General features: G+C 33.2%; 2 protein-coding genes across 2 annotated transcripts; one reads left to right on the top strand and one right to left on the bottom strand.

Annotated features, from left to right (window-relative positions):
* Positions 1 to 251: 251 nt before the first annotated feature.
* Positions 252 to 5,514, top strand: HELRODRAFT_188483 (hypothetical protein; the record flags this gene model as incomplete). The annotated part of the gene is made up of 2 exons (XM_009020962.1): positions 252 to 321; positions 725 to 5,514. The coding sequence occupies 2 exons, from the start codon at positions 252 to 254 to the stop codon at positions 4,012 to 4,014; spliced, it is 3,360 nt and encodes a 1,119-aa protein (XP_009019210.1). The 3' UTR covers positions 4,015 to 5,514.
* A 3,406-nt stretch (positions 5,515 to 8,920) lies between these two features.
* HELRODRAFT_188482 (hypothetical protein) lies at positions 8,921 to 12,295 on the bottom strand (the record flags this gene model as incomplete). The annotated part of the gene is made up of 4 exons (XM_009020961.1): positions 8,921 to 10,118; positions 10,341 to 10,432; positions 11,442 to 11,513; positions 12,225 to 12,295. The coding sequence occupies 4 exons, from the start codon at positions 12,293 to 12,295 to the stop codon at positions 9,544 to 9,546; spliced, it is 810 nt and encodes a 269-aa protein (XP_009019209.1). The 3' UTR covers positions 8,921 to 9,543.
* Between the last annotated feature and the right edge of the window lie 8,516 nt (positions 12,296 to 20,811).

The following is a 20,811-nucleotide window of genomic DNA, read 5'->3' as shown; positions in this document are numbered from 1 at the left end:
AATGCATACAATGGGAAAGTTGAAGAATATTTTTGAACATTCAGACACATTTTGTGACGTTAAATAATAAGGATTTCAATGAACAAATTTGTGAACAAACTAATAATATTTATAATTAATTAATAATATTTTGTGTCTTCAGCGCTCTAAGTATTTCTTCTGTTTGATGTTTTCTCTTCAGAAAAAATTATAATAACATATAAATTCATTCGAAACTGAATGAAATATAAACTTCGATTCTTTAAAAAACGATGAAGAAATTAAAGACGTGTGCGATACTTCGCATATTCAAGGTTGCCATCAATTACTTTCATAATGTCAGTTCGCATCCTTTTTTATTTGCTTTGAAGTTTCTTGAAAAACATTAATGGCGAAAAATAGTTCAATGTCTGAAAAATTTATTTTTTATTTAAACTCTCTTCACCTGAGAGTATGAGCTAAAACGGAAGAACGAAGCACGAAACGAAAAAAGCATTTTAAAAATGCGAAAAATTTTTTTAACATTTTTATGCACCTGATTTTTTTATTCTTGAAAACTACTCAAAAATTTTGATAGCTTAATTTTTTGCGGTGATGCATCCAAAATATCAAGAAATAGGCTGTTGTTTCGTTTTTTTGAATTTTTCACTTTTGAATGTCTTGAAATAAGAATGTTTACATAACTAAGAGCATCTTTTTTTTAAACATTTCTCTATATGTACATTGCTAATGAAATCATTTGCAGATGTTGGTGTGAGTTTGCTGAATACAAGCCAGCATTCTTCAGAAGTGCCAACGGAAGCTCATAAAGATTCATCAACTACTTATTCATCAACGATGACTTCTCAAATGAAATTATACCACGGTAGATCAGCCTGCAACACAAAACAATCAAAATTTTTTGACGCCTCTTCAATTATTATCACAATAACTCTTTCAATAATGTTGGCAGCGGCATCGTCGTCGTCTTCATCATTAGTTTTTTCAATGCAGTGCCCAAAGTCATGCGCGTGTTGGGTGTCTGAAACAGCTGAAGATGTGCAAAACTATCATGCAACCTGTGGTGGAACCAAATCACCACTCATTCAAATCCCACCAAATCTTCCCGGACAACTTACACATTTAGATTTAAGCTACAATAACATTGAGGAAATCAAATTGAATTCAGCGTTAATTAATTTAAATGATCTTCGTCACTTAAATCTGAGTCACAATCAAATAGGATCGATTGAAGAAAAAGCGCTGAGCGGTATGAAAAATCTTCAAATTTTAGATTTGAGTCACAATCAGTTGTCAACTTTTGAGCAAAAATATTTTGCTGTACAACAACAACAGAATAACAATAATAATAACAACGGCAACAACGATGGTGAGGATAGCAAATTGTTCAACGATGATGGTTTGTACGTGCCCGATCACGTAGATGCCGACGACTACAAAGAAGACGAAGATGAAAATTATGACACCACAGAAGCTAGCGTCTCGAAAAACTTGCGAGAAATCGATTTATCGAATAATAAATTAACTGATGTAGATTTGGCGTTTATTGAAATGTTGCGATTAGAAAAATTAAATTTAGATGGTAACAAACTTAATCGATTGACCGATTTTACTTTTGTTGGTCTAAAAAGACTAAAATCTTTATCTATTTCGTCAAACAGCATTGAAGAAATTAGTGACAACACTTTTACAAATTTTTGCAACAACCTCATCAGTCTAATAATGCGCAACAACACACGTCTTAACAAGTTGACTCATTTGAACATTTCAAATTGTCATCGTTTAAATTATTTAGATCTTTCAGACTGCAATCTTCAACTCGTACCCCAAGGTTTATCTCAATCGTTGCGCTACTTACAACTAAGAAGAAACAGAATAAATGAAATAGGTAAGTTGGATTTCCAGCAGTGTAATGGGCTGAATATTCTTCTACTAGATGGTAATAACATTCAGAGTCTTCATGATAATTCCATTGAAGTTCTTACCAATTTGCAAAATTTGTGGCTGAACGGAAACCAGCTGAAAAAACCTCCCTTCAGGATTCCCTCATCTCTGACTCGCCTTCTTGTCGATGACAATGCCATCGAAGAATGGTCAGTTGATAATAATGGTGACCAGTTAAATAACAGTTTATCGTTTTTGTCATTAACCGGCAATAAAATTAAAGAAATAAATTCAGAAAGTTTTAAAACATATTCTAATCTTGCTAATTTAGATATCGGCGACAACAAAATTGAAAAGTTGTTAGAAAAATCGTTTGAAAACAATAAAAAGTTAAAAGTTCTAATTGTTAACAAAAATCCAATAAAATATATAGACGACAAATTTTTAGATGAACTCCCTCAGTTGAAATCGTTGTCAATAAGTTACATCGAAACTCCAAGTCATTCGCTTGATGCGCGAACTACTTTCTTGAAACCCGTGAACCTGACGTTGGAAAATTTAGAAATGGACCACAGCCCTTCTCTTATCAGACTTATGTTAACAAATAATGACCAATCAAAATATCCCAGTAAACACCAAAAGCAACGTTTTTCCATATCTTCATCCTTAAAAGCTCTGCGGTCAGTCAGCTTCGTAGGAGCAGACCTCACGACTCTCTCCAAAAACGACATGCACAATTTTCTTCCTCCTATCTTAAGGAATATTAAATTAACGAGCAACAAATGGCATTGCGATAAATCGTTACTTTGGTTTCGAGAGTTCTTGTTCACTCAAAAATTTGATTCATCGGCAGGTCCAAATGTTTGTTATACTCCAAGATTGCTCAATGGAAAATCTATTCGTGATCTCTCACCTGATGATTTTGTGCCAATACAAGTGACAACATTGAAATCATCAAAAAATAGCAATGCTCACAAAACCACTAAGAAAAGTTTACACGTTTTTAACAACAATGATAACAAAAACATTGACAGAAATGAAGGCAGAGATTGGAAGAAACATTCACCAACATCAACAACAGCAGTCACAACAACTACCTCAACGACAAAAACAACCACAACAACAACCCAGTCATTAATTTCCGAAAACTTCATTGAACCACAATCACCAAAAAAGAAAAGCAAAAATAATGACAAAATGATACTAAGCAGCGAACACAACTTCAACAAAATAAATAGTGAAAATTTTGACATCGAACAAGTTGACTCGCAATTTGATGACATCAACAGTGAGGACGATACCAACAACAATCTTGGTAATGTTAATAAGAAGGATGATGTCACAAATCGACCAGTTGTGCACGTGACGGATTTCATGAAGCTACCAAACGGTGCATCGTCAAAAAACATAAAAGTTTTCGAAGAAGAAAACAATGATAATAAAAACGGTAAGGAAAGCCAAAATGGAGATGATGGTCCACAAAAAAATAATTTATTTAGTGAAGTCGTTGATCCGCATTTTTCCAACAATGAGAAAAACGTCGATAATCCAATAAATAAATTTTTCCAAAGTCCCGACAAAACCGATTCAAGACAAAGCACGGACACGCCAGATGTTGAAGAAATTATTGACAAGCCCATCGAGAACAGCAAGATGGCGGTTACGATAGCCATCATCATCATCATCGCCACTGTCATCATTGCTTTATTTATCATCTCCCTCATCATCATCATCTGCAGAAAAAAACGGAAGCATTTTAATTCCTCTGATAACGGATACGGCAACAAAGGAACGATGATGAAGTCGAAGCACAAGGATGGCGTTCTATATTTCAGCACAGCGAGTGTCAACCAGGATTCTTCATCGCAAGCTGATCTGCGCAGTTTCGTTGGCTCCTCGCGTCATTCGGCTTCCTACGACAAGAGATCTTTGGGGATGGCTGACAACAACCGCTCATCGCCGGCCAGCTCGGTATCGAAGCACAACACCGATGCACGACCGAGTAACGGTTATTCCGACAGTGCAAGTAGAACCGGTTTCAACGGATATGCAGCAAACAACAACAGCAGTGTAAATAACGGATACTCAAATGGTGCTAATAATTTTTATACCAACAATAAAACAAGAGCTTATAGGTGGGAAGAGGTTTAGCACAAAATCAAATCGGAAGATAAAAGTTCAACAACCAATTTTTTAAAATAAAGAAATTGAATTTTGAAGAACGAAACGTACATAAGAAATAATGCATGCATTAAATTCTTCCCGAAACATACATCCCACTCGTCGTTAAACTGGAGTCCCAATCAAACGTTCTTAATTGTACACACACACACGGAAACACACACACACGCACATGTATGTATATATATATCTTAAGAATTTATATATGTATATATAATTTATTAATTGTTTTTAATGGAATTCAGAGTATTAACAAACGCCTATATCTAAATATGTTGCTATGTGTGAATAACAATTGAACTATTTAACACGTGTAAATATCTGGTAACATGTAACACGCAGACTTGTTTAGTGTTCACGCAATCAAATTTATTATGAAATTACATTATAATGTAATCATTACAATGGTAATCCACATTAACATTAACCCCCCCCCCCCCACACACACACAAACACACAAACACACACACACAAATACACAAACAAACACACACATATATGTATTGTGCCTGCGCGTGTGCTTGCTGTGTTTCTTCGATGTCAAAGAAGTACTGATAAAATATGTTAACTGAAATATTACGAGCGTGTATGAAAAAACATACAACCCTGTATATCAATTTCCTATATTTTCCATTAATCTATTAAAAAGTTGTTTGTAACATTTTGAATGCCAGGAATATTTAACAAGTTGCATTCTTGGCTACTGAAACGTACACCAACAACATGTTTATTGTCTATGGTAACAACGTGACTTTGTTTAAATGTTTGTTTATTTGTATTGTTGTATAATGGAATAATATATGTAATTATTAATTATATATACAATCATATATATATATATACATATATATAAGTGTATGATTACATATGTATATATAAGTATATGTATGAATTTTTGCCAGTTGCATAGTTAGTTGTGCATTGAAAGGCATGGTGGCGTTGTTGTTTGTGTTGCTGGACGACCAACAGCAATGATTGATTGTTGTTGTTCGTCTGAGAAGACCTATTCATTTCTCATCTGGAATACGCTCGTCAGTTTTTTTTAGTAAACAAAATGATGGATTGGAAGAAATTATGACGTAATGATCATCTGGTGATGTAACGGTGAGGTTTGTAGTGATGACATGATATAATGATGACGTAATGATGATGATAAATTTTATTTTGTTGATGCTTCTATAGTTGTAGATGATGACAATGAGAATGATGATGGTTGAATATCAATATAACGGTTACGGTTGATGATAATGAAAAATATAAAAATTGTTTTCAATGATAAATTATATGTGGAATTTTTTAAATTTTAAAACTTGAAATGTTTATTTCAAATGAAAATTTTGTAAATTTTTTAACGATTGATGAACAGAAAAATTTCAAATTTAATTATTTTTCGTTTTTAAATTTTTTAATAAAATTTTTAATTAATTTCATTTTCAATTTCTTGAAATAAATAAAAAAATTCAAATTGTTTTTGCGTATGTTAGCTTTAAAGTTAATATGCTAATATGTTTGTGTGTATGTGCAGTGATGTGTATATGTATGTGTAGTGATATTTGTGTGTATCTGCAGTGATGTACATTGTTTGCTTGCGTGTTGTTGTGTGTGCGTTCTGGTGAACTCAGCTGCAATCCATCATATCCGGTTGAAAAGATCAGAATGATCGGATGGCTGGGGGGAAGAGGAATGGGATAAATGATCCTCGGTGGACAGGCAGACCAACTGCTGCACTGCAACGGACATCATTCATCTGTCTGATTGAGGACTGAAAGGAATAAATTCATTAGTGTTTCTGATCACAACCTCAAACATTTGTAGGGAAAAAGCAAACGGTGGAAGCCATGTTCTTCATTTTTATTGAAACGTGCACAACTCTGCGTGTTTCCAAGCATATGTCCGTTTGTTAATTGTTCCATGGAGCATTTAAATTAACGTGTAAGCTGACGTTTGCATGTTGTTTGTTGTCCTTATGTTCGTATATGCTGTTCGTTTTTCTTATGTTCGTATATGCTGTTCGTTGTTCTTCTTAACATATGCTCACGTTTGTTTATTTCTTTCTTCTGTCGATAGCCCATACGACAAACGTCGGTTTTAAAGACCAGCAAATGTTGATTTGAATGTTACCTGCAGGGAGGGGAAGTTGCATGGGGCTTAACAACCATTCCTTACCACACAGGCACCTCCAACTGCAGTCGCTTGCAACAGAAGAAGAGGAATTCAGAAGAATTGTTCTTCTGTTCTCTTTCATGGGCAGTAACTGTTGCATCATTTTGTTATTTTCAGTCAGTCTCTACTTTATGATTTAATTTATATTTCTTCAAGTCTTAACATCTCTGAATGGTTGGGTGAAATGTTTTCTTGCTTTAACAATGGCAGACATCATTATAAAGGCAATAAATAAATTTAAATTATGATAACAATGACTACTTATGGAGGCTGATTTTATTTGGACATGTGTTGCAGTTTGTTTTTGTTTGAGTTGAAGCCAATGTGAACATTTTTATGAATTATAAATTTTTAGCCCTAATGAGAATAAATAACAAACAAATTAGTAAAATGAAAATAAATAAAAATTTATGATTTTGTTTTGTCTAGAAAAGATTTTCAAAAAATTATTAAAAAACATCAGTTCATCAGTTCAGTAATAGAAATAATTTGTTGGCGAGCACACGAACTAAATCTTAGGAAAAATTGCAAACGTGTATTAACCAACACATCATGTTGGCATGACAAACACGAGATTCGCTGCTCATTCACAAACATTCCCAGTGGAAAGCACTCCCCTCCATTACCATTAACAAGAAATTTTGATCGTTTGATGTAAATGGTACATCGTGCCATGTCATAACAACAACATAGAAACCACGTAACATCGAAAAGAAGTTTTGGCAGTTAATTATTTGCAATCAACAGAAGATGAAACCCATAGAACGTGTTCTTTTTTACTGCTGACAATGTTATTATAACACTTTTTCCCATTACTTTTTAATAATAATTTTTTTCTTTACCTCAGATTTAATGAAACAGAAACTTTTTTTAATTAATACGAATGGATGCATAAATATTATTCCTACCTGATAGGTGAAAATTGAAAAGAAACAACAGAATTGAATCTTCATTACATTCTCACTTAACACATTTGTTAACGCTGGAAAATAATTTGAGCGGCCTTTCAGCAACTTTTCTTTGTTATTGATGTGAGTGTGTGTGTGTGTATGTGTGAGCGCTCGCGTGCGTGATTCTCACATGTTTTTATGTTATGTAAAGTAATGTTATGTTGTTCTACATGTTATGTTACGTTTTATTACGTTTTGTGTTTTTCCCACACCATAGAGATCTCGCCCTCGCCTGTAGTTCGAGTGTACTGCGTAGTAAAAATCTTCCTATGTGAGTTTTTTTTTCGTGTGATTACCACCCATCAGATGTTGAAAGTAATCAACGTTAAGGTTATTTGAATGGATTATATTTTTGCAATCCCTGCACAGAAGATTCGAAAAAGTTTTGTGAATGTTGTCAACTAAGGGACAGTAATTGCATAAATTAATTTCAATGCAAATTGTTGTGAAAATTATATTTTTTCAACACTTTTTAACAACGCTTCCTCTCATAAATGTTTTAAATGTTCTTGCAACGCAACATTTAAAGCATTGCACGTCCTGAAACCATGCAACCAAGCAGGAATATTTTACTAAATTTTAGAAGCAAAAGTGCAACAATTTGATGAACTATTTAGTTTAGTTTCGATTTCTCCAATGTAACAACCGAGCATCAGTTGAAAGGCTAACAAAAATCAACGTTTGGGATGTGCACGGGAGTTTATAGATCGTATCCTGTTGTCTTTTGTTTATTTTGCAATTGATGGCGATGATCACCAACGTAAGAGTTGAAAGTGTTGTCGAAGCTTTACGTGCCAGCGATTTGTCGGATGTTTGATCAAATATCTTCATATCGAATAATATGAAATATGAGAAGAACTATCGAATAAATAGAACATGCGAAGAAAAAGTGCGGAAATGTACGAAGAAAACTGAAACACAGACACTGGTGATGGTTGATGAAGAGAGAGAGAGAAAGAGAGAGAGAGAGAAAGAGAGAAAGAAAGGGAGAGAGAGAGACAGAGCGAGAGAGAGAGGGATTGAGAAAGAGTTTTAGCGTAAGAGGACAATATTTGTGAATTTGTGATAACAAAATGCAAATGATAATACCAATGAAAAAATTCGTGGAAATGATGGTGAGGGCCACAAAGAATGATGATGAAATATTGAATGCATATAGGTTTTCTACTCTTTACAAGCGTGTGTGCCGGTTAATTTATGACAACGACTTGTTATTTTTTTTTGTTGAAAATATGTTAGGGATATTTTAATTAAAATTTGTAATAGATGAATAAGAATAATTTTTGGATTGTGTCTGTGCTGAAAAATTACGAAGTCTTTAATTTTTATTCGAATCTTTTTGGTGACTTCTAACTTTACCCAAGAGGAAACTTCAAACACAGAAAATAAATAAACGATGTCAGTCTTTCAGCGATGATAAAAAATGGTGATAACATTCCTCATCCGCCCACGAACTAACCCACCCTTTCATAAAAAGGTCTGTTTTGGGATGGGTAATCTTTGGAATGTGAGTTTCTAGTATTTGAATAATTTAAAGCCTTCAATAATAGTCATTTAGGGTAAAAATCGGATTTTTAATTTTTATCAATTTTGGTGAAAGTTTTTCTCAATAATATTTTTTAATGTACCAAGTTTGTTTAGTTCACCGACGTTTGCAACAATGAACGGTTGAAGCAAACCTATGTTAGCTGCCGAATGATTTTATATTATGCTATCTTCTATGAATATTATGGCTTTTAGGAAAGAAATTGACAAGTCATTCATAAAATTATATGTTATTCATGATCTTGAATTAGTTACAAAATCAATTTAGTTAACCAAATATGTTTTAATTACAAATATATATATTTTTATACATAATCAAGAAGAGTTTGCAATGCAAATTTGAAACATCTGCTTGTGACATCTGACGAGTGAAGTTTATTTGCCACAATCCAGTCAGCTCTAATGAAAATGAAATCATCGAATCAAATGGTTGATGTTAACCAATCGCAAAACATGAAGCAAATAGATAATCAATAAATAATTAATTGTCCATTAATGTGCAAGAATAGAAATGAAAGAATATTTGGGGAAAACGAATGTTAGGTGCAACAGTGAGAGGAATGCAAATTTCAAAAGAGGCGGAACAACTGGGAAATATTAAAGAAACAATTTAACAAGCCAATAAATGACAACAGATAAAAGAACAAAAATATTTACACTGAGGCTTACATAATCGAAAATTTTGTGTGAATAATGTACAGGTACATGAAAGACTGGATCAATGAAATAATTAATTAAATAACAAACAGCGGTCTTATTTAAACTTCCAAATTTGAGGCTGCATTTAAATTTTTAATTTTGAAAAACTATGCCATTTGAAGGGAAATTTTTTTACAAAAATTCAAAACGTTTTGTTAATGTCCGAAATTTTGTTGTCTTTGATGTTGCTTATGTTGTGGATGTTGATGTCATTGCTGCTGAGTTGAGTGATGTTATCAGCAACTTTATTACACGGGTCATCAATATTTATGTTCAAATGTTTTTCGTTGTCGTTGCTGCTGTTGTGGTTGCGGTTGTTGCTGATGTTATGGTTGCCGTTGTTGCTGTTGTAGTCCTTGCTGCTGTTGTAGTCCTTGCCGCTGTTGTGGTTGTTGCTGTTGCCATCGTTGCTGCTGTAATGGTTGCGGTTGTCGTTGTTGCAATTGTTGTCGGCAGAATGTTGTTTGTTAACTCTTTGATCGTAGCTACCATAATCAACATGGCAGCCATTCCTCTGCTGAGCGTTCGTTCGTTGTTTGTCATTCAACAGCGGCAAGTTTTGTTTATTTTCGTCGTTGGAGTTGCCACAGTTGCCACAGGACTCAACATCTGAAAGTTGAGAATCGTCTGAGAGGCAACAAAACAGTTCGCCGTTCAGTGCCATAACGATGATAGCGAGTAACAAGAGGGTCGAACCAGTGGCTATCAGGCCCAACCCTGCAACCAAGACAGCAGGTTCAAACAGGTGATGTCATTTCATCAACAGTATAAATAACATATGTTCATGAGTTAAATTATTAAAAATTAAACGAGTTATTTGGAAGAACCCTAACCGCAAGAATAATGATTGGAACGAGAATGAAACAAAAAAATTGTTAATCTGACATTTATAATGAATGAAGCTTCGAGTTGTAATAAAAAAAAAAACAGAAAAAAGACCTATGACAGCTGAGAGGTAGAGCATCGTTCTGAGATTGTTGTAGTAGCGCTCCACCCCCTCCATCTCCCTGGCGGTCAAGTTGGGGTCGACCCTAAAAACAAATGTCCCATCATTATTTTCAAATAACATAAATTTGTTTCTTTGTGTCACAATATAATTAGAAATTAATTAAATAAAAAATTAATTACTGCAACTTGAAGTTAATTAAAAATATTTTGTCATAATATTCACACATTGCAAACCAGAGAGTTTTTTTCATTTTCATCATTACATTCACATTTATCGACTTTTATTAATATTTCATCATTAGTGTTCAATATAGATATTCTCAACCGTTGCCGGTCAGCTTTTTAGACATTTCTGAGGTGCATTTGTTTCCAGCTACTCACAGTTTGGGCAATAACTAAAAAATTAAATGAACTATGTACATAAAGCAGAATTTGAAATTTTATAATTGAACATTTTTCTGCCAAGACAAGCTTTAAACAATTTCAAAACATCTTTGCGTGTGAATAAAAAAAATTTATACTTTACAAAGGATTTCAAGTCTTAAAGACGAACTTCAGCAACATTTGCAGCAACAGATTTTTAAATGTTTTTCAATGATAATGTTCGTTAAGTTTTGCAATAAATTTATTAGGCATATGATAAATCTGTGTTTGAGAGTATGGGTTGGGTTCACAATTGATCGTCTTTTGACCAGTGCAATATCTGGAATACAAAGAACCATTTATAATTGTAGTCAACAAACAAGAAATAGTCGAAGGCAAAACAGTAAAAATTTTAGGCGTTTTATTAGATAAGAAGGTAATTCTCAAACCCCATGTTAGTAACGTCTCAAACAAGTTGGCAAAATCTAGTGGAATAATAAAGAAAAATTAAATTTTTTTTTCCAAAAAGATGCTCAAACTTGATTCACAATGCCACATGTCTGCCTCACATGACGAACTACAACGTTGTTTGGGCCAGTGAGTTTCAAACGGCCACCAACCCAAACGAACGGTGCGATGTCGAAGTAATGCTTAATAATTTAAAGGGAATTAACACACACCACACTAAACTAGGGATGCACCAAAGTTTGGTCCCGGCCAAAATCCGACTTTTTTTTCAAATCCGACCGAATCCGGCCCCGGCCGGATTTGGTGGCCGGATTTAGGACCGGATTTAAGCGTCTATCAACATTTAAAAATGTTATAAATGTTATAACTAGAAAATTTTTTTCATTGAATTCGATTAATTTTATGTCAATAAGTTAAAGGCTAAGCATATATGACACATAATAACAACATCACTAATTGTGAGGTGAGCTGGACAATTTTCTTTATGCTATAACATGGGTTATGCATAAATTATGAGCTGATCTTTGTGTAAAAGAACTTGTGCACGTGTATATACTATATAATTGTATATAATGGATCATATAGCTACATAATATATATATATATATATATATATATATATATATATATATATGTTGGTAATAGACCATAATTTTTATATATATATATTGTCGGAAATTTTATGAAAACAACTGGTGGTGTGAGGTAATCTCTCCCTCTATTTTTCTCAGGGAATTTCTTTATGGTCCGACAATAATTTTTGTGTATATTTTTATCGTGAGTTCGACCAGTCCTGTGTGGCACTGGGCTTTTTCGAATTATATGATTTTACTGAGTAACACACGAACGCGTAAAAATATTCGATAACAATTTTATTAATCGACGGAAGTAAATGAAAAGGAATTGAACTAAATGAACTCTATAATAATGTAAAATGTCAATGAACAAACTGGAATACAGGAATTAGAACTTCTTCTTGTTGGGTCTTCGACTTGGGATATGTTTCCGTCGGTCGGCTTTCGCACAACCCTGGCCTGTTTTCACTGGGCCGTCACACACACACACACACACACACACACACACACACACACACACACACACACACACACACACATTTCATCACAAAACTAAAGAACTACTTTTATATACACAATTATGATATATTTTCATCGTTTCATACCTTGCATGTTGTTAGTTTCTTTGCGATTTACAGAATAAAAAAATACTTTAAACAATAGAGTTAGAAATTTAATTATTTGATTATAAATAAATTTATATGCTTTTCCAATAACAAAAAAATTTCTTCATAACGATGTTTACGTTTTTAATAGGAGTAATTTGAATGTAGTACGTGATAAACAATTTGCTATCGATAAAATTTATGCCTTCATTGTGTAATTGTTTTCATTGAGCCTTGTTTATTTCCATTTTCAAAATGTAATGCTGGTTGTAAAAGTTTCTAGCGCAATACGTACGGATACTTCAGTGTTTTCATACCCACACAGGCATACACAGACATAAAAGGTGTCACAAAAAAGATAGCTCATTGCCATGTTAGCCAGCCGTGGCTGGCTGGTTATCCTACTCAGCGGTAGAAAAAACATCACCAACATTGCTGAATGGAACATACGTATTTTGTACTTTGCTGGATCTTGGAAATCTTTATGAGCATCTATCTGCCATTGTGGCACGTGAACTTACCTTCCACAATATATATGTTGCTGCAGTCAGTAGGACAAAAATTTCTGCAGCAACCCAGTTTGAAGAGAGAGAGGTGCTTGTTTCACTTTCTTTTGCCAGGGTCATCCAACAGTGGAAGCGCGAATGACTGGAGTGAGATTTGCTATTTGTAATTCACTTCTAAAGTCTTTGCGGTGAAATACCTTGTGGTATTTCACCGCGTCCAATGAAGATGCAACACAGACTAGAGGGTGGACACACTGCTACCTTGATCAGTTGCTACGCGCCAACACTTGGAGCAACTAATGAAGGGAAGAACTTGTTTTATGAACAAATTTGTCATGCTGTTTGTACAATACCATACAAGCATTAACCGTTCGTCATGGGTGACTTCAACGCCCACATGGGTACTGATCATATCTTGTGAGAAAGAGTGGTCGGACGCAATAGATTTGGTAGAAAAAACTGAAATGAAACAATGCTCTTTGCATTCTGTACAGAACACAATCTGGCGGTAACTAATACGGTCTTATATCAAACTGAGAAAATAGAAGACCAGTTGGAATCATCCATGTTTAGGGCACAGGTGTCTCATCGACTATATCTTTATCAGGCAACGAGATCGTCTAATGCAATGCGAGAAAGTACAATGGGGTCAGTTCATCGCCTTATCAAGATGTCAGTATTTCTAACTGTGAAACCAGTCATGTGAACAGCCACCAAAGACTCGTTCTGTTCAGTATCTACTCTTTTCTAGTGCTCCGATTCTGGGTATAAATTCTGTTACCTTAGCAGTTACATCTCCAACACTACGGCCATCGATGATGATATTACAGTTAGGCTTGCCAAGGCTGGTACATTCTGCTATCGGCGGCCTCTGGAAAAAACGAATTGTAACGCTGACTACTAAAATATCAGCTTACACTGCAGATGTGCCGACCTCACTACTATATGGTTGTGTGAATCAAGACAATCTATCGGCGTCATATCAGCAAACTCGATCAATTGCACATGAAATGTCGCCAAGTTAATGCTCATGTCAAATGGGAGGTTAGAAAGCCAAATACGACTGTAATGAAAACAAGTGGTATTATGAGTTTTGTGGCATTTCTGCTGCAAGCGCAGTTTGGTTGAAACATTATTAGCATGCCGGATGCTAGAGTTATAATACAATTGTTTTTTGGGTAAGTAGCTTCTGGAGCTCGTTCTGTTCAAAAATTCAAAGATAGCTTGAAGGAAAACTTAAAAAATGCAGACAGAATCTTGAAACCTTGGGCGTCGTTGCCATTGGACGTACATAGTGTAAGACCGGCTGACAAGCGTCAGTATCTGCTTTTGAACTTGCACGCAGTACAGCTCTTTTTGACGGAAGGAAGCGGCAAAAGCAGGTGGTCCAGGATGGTAGCAGCACAGGTGTGTGGGTTTTTGGATCATGTGGTCGCAGATGTTGATCAAAAGTAGGTCTATTCTTTCACGAAAGGTCTCACCAGTGATCAGTTCGTGTGTGTGGAAACAATAGTGACATTAAAAATCAAATAAAAAATACAAAATATTTGCACCACATCAGTTAAATGAAAATAATGAAGTTTTATAATAAAACACGATTATTTTAAATTAAAGTTCCTTTCAACAAAAAAACAAAACATAAACAATAAAACGCTTTCAGTCTTTCACCAACAAAGTTATTGGTGATCGGTAGAACGTCATTATAAACAAGGCTACGAAAACGCCTCCGTCATTCTTTATTGGCCTATTTCTTGTTATTCTTTCGTTCAAAACATTACAGCAATTGACAATTTTAAAAATTATTTCTACAAAAACGAGATTAAAAGGCAATTTACAAAAATTAGAAAAAAGTCATCAACTTTACAATTTCGAAATCATCCGCACACTGCAAAATTCTGAAGATCTGCCACTGCGAACTGTTGATTTTTAATTAATGGTTAAATACGTTCATTTAAAAAATAGATGGCAATATTATATTATTACCGAATATTTCAACATTTAAAATAAAATTCCATAAAAATAGCGGCAACATGAATTAATGTTGTTGTCATGATATGACGATTGGGCACCGTAATTGAAGAAGTTGATGTTGTGGTGACAACCCAAATAAATTTTTGCTTCAAAAAATTTTAATTCTCGCAAAATAATTTACTCAAAATAACGCTTCCTTATATTCGAATAATTTTCATCCAGTTAGATCGTTTTTGTCACTTTCTTTTGATTAACGCCGCAAAAATATTTCTATGTAAGTATAAAAAATATGCAAGAATATTTCTAAGTTATTTTTACTATGGTTATTTCTGGTTGAACTAAATAAGGAGCTATCTATTATAAGGTAGTGCGTTCCGATTAAGAGGCGTTTGTTTATGTGTTGGTTTGTACGTTCGTTTGTTTGCATGTTTATTTGTTTGTTTGTTCGTTCATTTGTTTGTTTGTTTGTGTGTATGTATGTATGCTGGTTTGTTTGTTTATGTGTGTTTCAATGTTTGTACTTAAATCTAAATGTTATATATGTAAAATATGTATGCTTATTACCTTGTAGTGCCTGTGTCATTTAAAATTTTACGTTTGACCATAAATATTCATTTATTGTTTGGAAAAATTTCTTGGAATGTATATTGCATGATCATAGAATTAGCTCAAAAGTTGGAGACGATATGATAAAAAGAGGCCACAAGTTTTTCTGGAGAGAAAAAGTAATAAGTCATAAATCACTTCATTTAGAAAAACAATAAGACGTTTGAGGCCAACGCCTACAATTAAATAAGGTAAAATTTAATGTTTTCATAAAACAGACCAATTCAGTAAAGAATAAATTGTTAATTACTATGATTAAGGGGCCGTCCATAAAAGGAGGTCACGTTTCAATGGGGGTCCACATATTTGTGACACTTATCTTATTTCATACTTTTATTGATCATTTTTTCTTCTGCTTAGTTCTTTCTTGTTGAATCAGTTTCACAACGCAGTTATCAATTTTTATCAACATTTTTTCAAATAATTTTGATGTCAGCATCAACTTCATCGTTACTTTTCCATTCATCCTCATCACACTGTCGGTCGTTATTTTACCAAATGGTGGGAGAACGTTAATATGTTCAACCTGAAACTCTTGACAATTGCTTTAAACATATACTGCCGGACCTCCGTACAACGAACTTGATGTTTCCAGGAAATAAATTTGCTATATAGAAATTTTGTCACATAGAATTTTTTCGGGAATAGATATTTTTTTAACTTTTATAAATTTTGTTTGTTATAAAAAAATTATTTTCGCTTTATAGAAAGAGTGTTTTGTGCAAAATTTCAAGAAAATTAAAAAAATTCGTTATATATAGATTTTCTTTATATAGAAGTTCGTTATAAGGTTTGACTGTATATATATTTCCGTGCCAATTGTTACGATACCTTTTTAATCATGTTAGACAATATAATAATGATGACATTTGTGAATGATTTAATCAATGATGACAAAATTTATTATAAAAAAAAACCGGAATTTGATCAGCATTTTTTTGTATTGAATGTAAACGGAATGGACGCATACTGAAAAAATCCCATGCAACCTGACGGAAGCCACGACATGCAAGATGGGATTTGACAACAACCATGTCCAAAAAAATTTCTGAGTTACTGCAGCAATTTTGCAGGTTCATAGAGATATATGAAATTATATAGGTTACATAAATATATTGAGGTTTTGTCGATAAAATTTTCAAAGTTAGATCCGCAATTTTGCAAGAATAACAAAAACTGGAAGTCAGTGAAACATAAAAAAGAAAATGAGAGAATTAAAACAAAACAGTTAGTCTTGCAGTTTCGATTAGAATAATCTTCAGTTCTGTTTTATAATTGGGGAGCAAGAGGTTTTATGCTAGAGTGAGCTGCAATAGTTCATTTTTTTTTTATAAAATTAGCTATCTATCAAAAGTAGGTGCAATATAATTTGTAGGAATGTGTCGTATGCGCTTTATAGCCCTGAAATAATGCAGCAAAATCCTCAACAAAGAGCCCCAGCAGGAAATGCTCAAACTGTCCGCGCCTCTGATTAGTCTTCTTCTGAAGACTCAATATTAAATTACAATTATGATGATGAAATGAATATTCTTGTTTCAGATACAATGAAATTTTATTTTTTATTCGGTACAACAATTTGTTTCTAAATGTTCACATTTTAAAATATTTTTGATAGATTAAAAACTGGCAGATTAAGCAATCTAGGTTAAGAAAACTTTTCAAATAAACTAAAAAATTTCTTCCAATTCTGTTTTTTTGTCTTTTCAGCGTTTTATTGTTACTAGGGATTCTCGCTTTCCTCAGCTTTTTAGTCGTTGTTTTCACGAATGTTTGCAATTTGCGTCTTTCTGCATTCAATCAATCAATCTATTAGTTTGTTATGCGTTATTTCCCGCGATGTTCAACCGTGCTTCTCAGTGAATTTTGCATATAGATAGGTCTTGAGATCCACTCTGAAATTCGAAAGTGATGGAGAAGTAGTTAATAAAGGAGATAGAGAGTTCCAGAGAAAAGGGCCAGAAAAATCAAACGCAGATTTAGCAAAAGAGTGTTTTCTACGTGAGAACAAGAGGACAATCGTAAACCGTATAGCAGTGCAATCTTTCTAATACCTTTTCCATTTTCTGATTTTTGTATAACTTGCATTTTTACTTTTAAATCAAAAATTTTTTTCAACACCATTTTGAGGTACATAAACGAGGATACTAAAAAATGTCCGCTCATTATGGGTCAATTAACATACAAAACGGTTTGGTGTCTTGAAAAATGTCCACTAATTTAAATTCTCCGCTCTTCAGAATCACACTCTAGGAAGTTTGTTTTAGCTACAAAATTTGATGATTGTGGAAATATGATGGATATCATTGACAAAAAATCATCTTTAACTAGAACAACAACCACAATATCAACAACAACAGCAACAACATCAACCACAACATCAACCACAACATCAACAACAACCACAACATCAACAACATCAGCAACAACATCAACCAACTTGTAGTTGACATCAACAACCAGTGTGAGACTCGTGAAGATGATTCCGAGGCAGAGGCAAGCCAGCGAGGCCGAGCAGCAAATTTCGATGGAGTCGCACTCGCCCATCGATCGATCACTCCAACTGCCGGATGAGATGTAGTGATGTTACTGCGTGGGAGGTGAAACAATAAAAGTTTTAATGCAACAAATAGGGTGGGTTAGGGTGGTCGTAAATATGTTTTTTGTGTTGTTGAATAGCATTGAATCAGTCCATTATTAATTGAAACAAACAACCCAGTGAACAAACAAACAGTAAAATAATTGAAAATAATCAACACGCGCACACACACACAACACACACACACACACATATATATATAATATATATATTAATTATAACAAATTATATAATATACATTTATGCAGGTAATAAATGCACAACATCATTAGGAGGATCGGACCTAATACTTAAACATTTGGAACAACAAAATCAGGCCAGCAGCAGTGGCGGATCCAAAAGGAGAAATGCAACGACGCATGCCCCACCAGATTATGAAATAAAGAAAATATTGAAGATTCTGTGTATAATATAATAATAAAATAAAGTGAAATTACCATAAAAAATTATCAAAAATTTTAAAAATCATCCCCTCACAAAAAACGGTAATGAATGGAAATTTTTGAAATCATTTGTCTCTGGTCAGCATTCTTTCAAATTAATTAATCAGGTTTTTGATGTGAAAGGATATATTTTAAATGCAGGCAAGTTTGACGGCCCTGAGGCAACGATAAAGTGGATATCCATAATTATTTAATGAAGTCGTCAAATTATTTGTAGAAGGCCTAATTTGCATTTTAATCAAAGTCAATCCGGCATAAATAGCAACCTTTTTTTTTAGATTATTTCACTTTTCAACAGTTGCTTGAGTTACAAAGCCAATGTGTTTGTGCCAAGTTCAACAAAAAATAACATACATATGCATAACACTTTTATGCGGCTCACTTTTTGTATGAGCCCTTTTTTGTGAGGGCCCCAGACCATGCCCTGGATTGAATCCAGCTTTGCATCAGCATACACATCAACATACACACCGGCTTATTCATCAACACACATCTGCGTACGCGCTTTATACAATTATATATATATTATATATATTATATTATATATTATATTATATATATTATATATATATATATATATATTATATTATACAGCGTTTGGTTTAGTGTCTGATCTTATAAAATATTATCAGGTTGCATACATTTTGTATTCATAGAAAGCGATCAGAGTAATTAAGTTGATAAGAATAAATGCGATCGAGAATAAAAATAGTGAAAAAATATTTAGAATAATTAAGCGACTGGAAATGACGTGGTTCAATTAATTTTCAAATGTCACTCCCCAGAACAATATGATCCCTTTTTTTTGATTTGCTTGGAGTGCGCGCGTTGAGGAATGAAGCACAGCGAATAAATCACTTTTATATCAACGTTTTTATATAAAAATGTTTAAAAAATTTTTATTAATTAATTAATTTTTATTAATTAATTTTTAATAAATAATTTAGCGTCAGAAATTTTTTTGAAAACAAATTTTTGATTTTTTATTTAGTGACAGCATCAAAAATGTTCCATGGTTGAACAATAAAATAATTTTTTTCTGCCTGAAAACAAGCTCATTATTTAGATGAATGAAGAGATTTCAGTTTAAACAAACTACCATTGAGAAATTGAAATTTTCATAGAACTAAACGAATACCAGATGTAACTTGAATTAACCACCAAAACAACCTACCAACCTGCTAGCAGTTGAGTGAGCCAATCTCAGCAATACATTCCCAACAAACGAATCTCCATTAATTGTAATGAACTTCAACTTATAACTGAACAAATATTGTGGTGATTTTTATTTATGGAATGCAAACAACTGATGTGATAAACCAGCATAAGACATTCGAAAAATGTTTATAATAATAATAAAAATAGCAATAATAAAAATGCGAATAAGGATACGATAGGAATAATAAAATAATGAGACGAAAACATATTGATCACTTAATCATCTTCATTTTCATCATCATTTCATTGCAACACCTGTTCGATCTGGCAATCAAATCTAGCTCCACCCACAAAATGTTGCCACACTCAATTGCGTCACAAAATTTACCAGCTTTCTATTTTTAACCACAAGTGTTTGTGATGAAAGGAAGGTAAGGAGAACAAAATGAATTTACCAGATGCATTTTTTACTAATTACCCACCAATAATTTACAGTGGCAGCTTTTTGTCTAGTAAAATATTTCATAGAAACGGTCAATTTTAAATTGATGTTTGTTCATTTGTTCATAAATAGAAAAATATTATATATATATGTGCCTCTACTTTGTTGATTCCTTGTTTGTTTAAAGTAAATACTTATATATATATATATATATATATATATATATATATATATATATATATATATATATCTATTTCAAAAATTCAACATTACTTTCAACATTGTTCAACTTTTTCATATTTCTTTTTAATTTATTAATTTCGCACCGCAACAATGCTTCATATATTGGAATGACAACTACCACATTGTCAAGACGTTTGACCATGCATCTACAAGATGGAGCAATTAAACAACATTATCAACAACAGCATAACATCACTTTAACACGACAAATGTTAAATAACACGCAAATAGTTTATTGCAATAACAACATCACAAACCTGAAAATTGCTGAATCAATTTTCATACAAAAACAAAAATCCCTCCATGAACATTCAAGTACAGTCTAACAACATTCTACCTTCAAATAGACTACTAAATAAAAACAACAATCATTATAATTATAACAACAACAATTACGACAACAGCAATAATTATAACAATGTTATCACCAACAATATTGATGATGTAAACAACAATCATACCAATAGTGCAACTCAACAACAACAT

This window comes from Helobdella robusta (assembly GCF_000326865.2).
Source record: "Helobdella robusta unplaced genomic scaffold HELROscaffold_3, whole genome shotgun sequence".
NCBI lineage: Eukaryota > Metazoa > Annelida > Clitellata > Rhynchobdellida > Glossiphoniidae > Helobdella > Helobdella robusta.
Note: the sequence above shows the minus strand (reverse complement) of the source record. Positions and strands in the feature narration are given on the sequence as shown.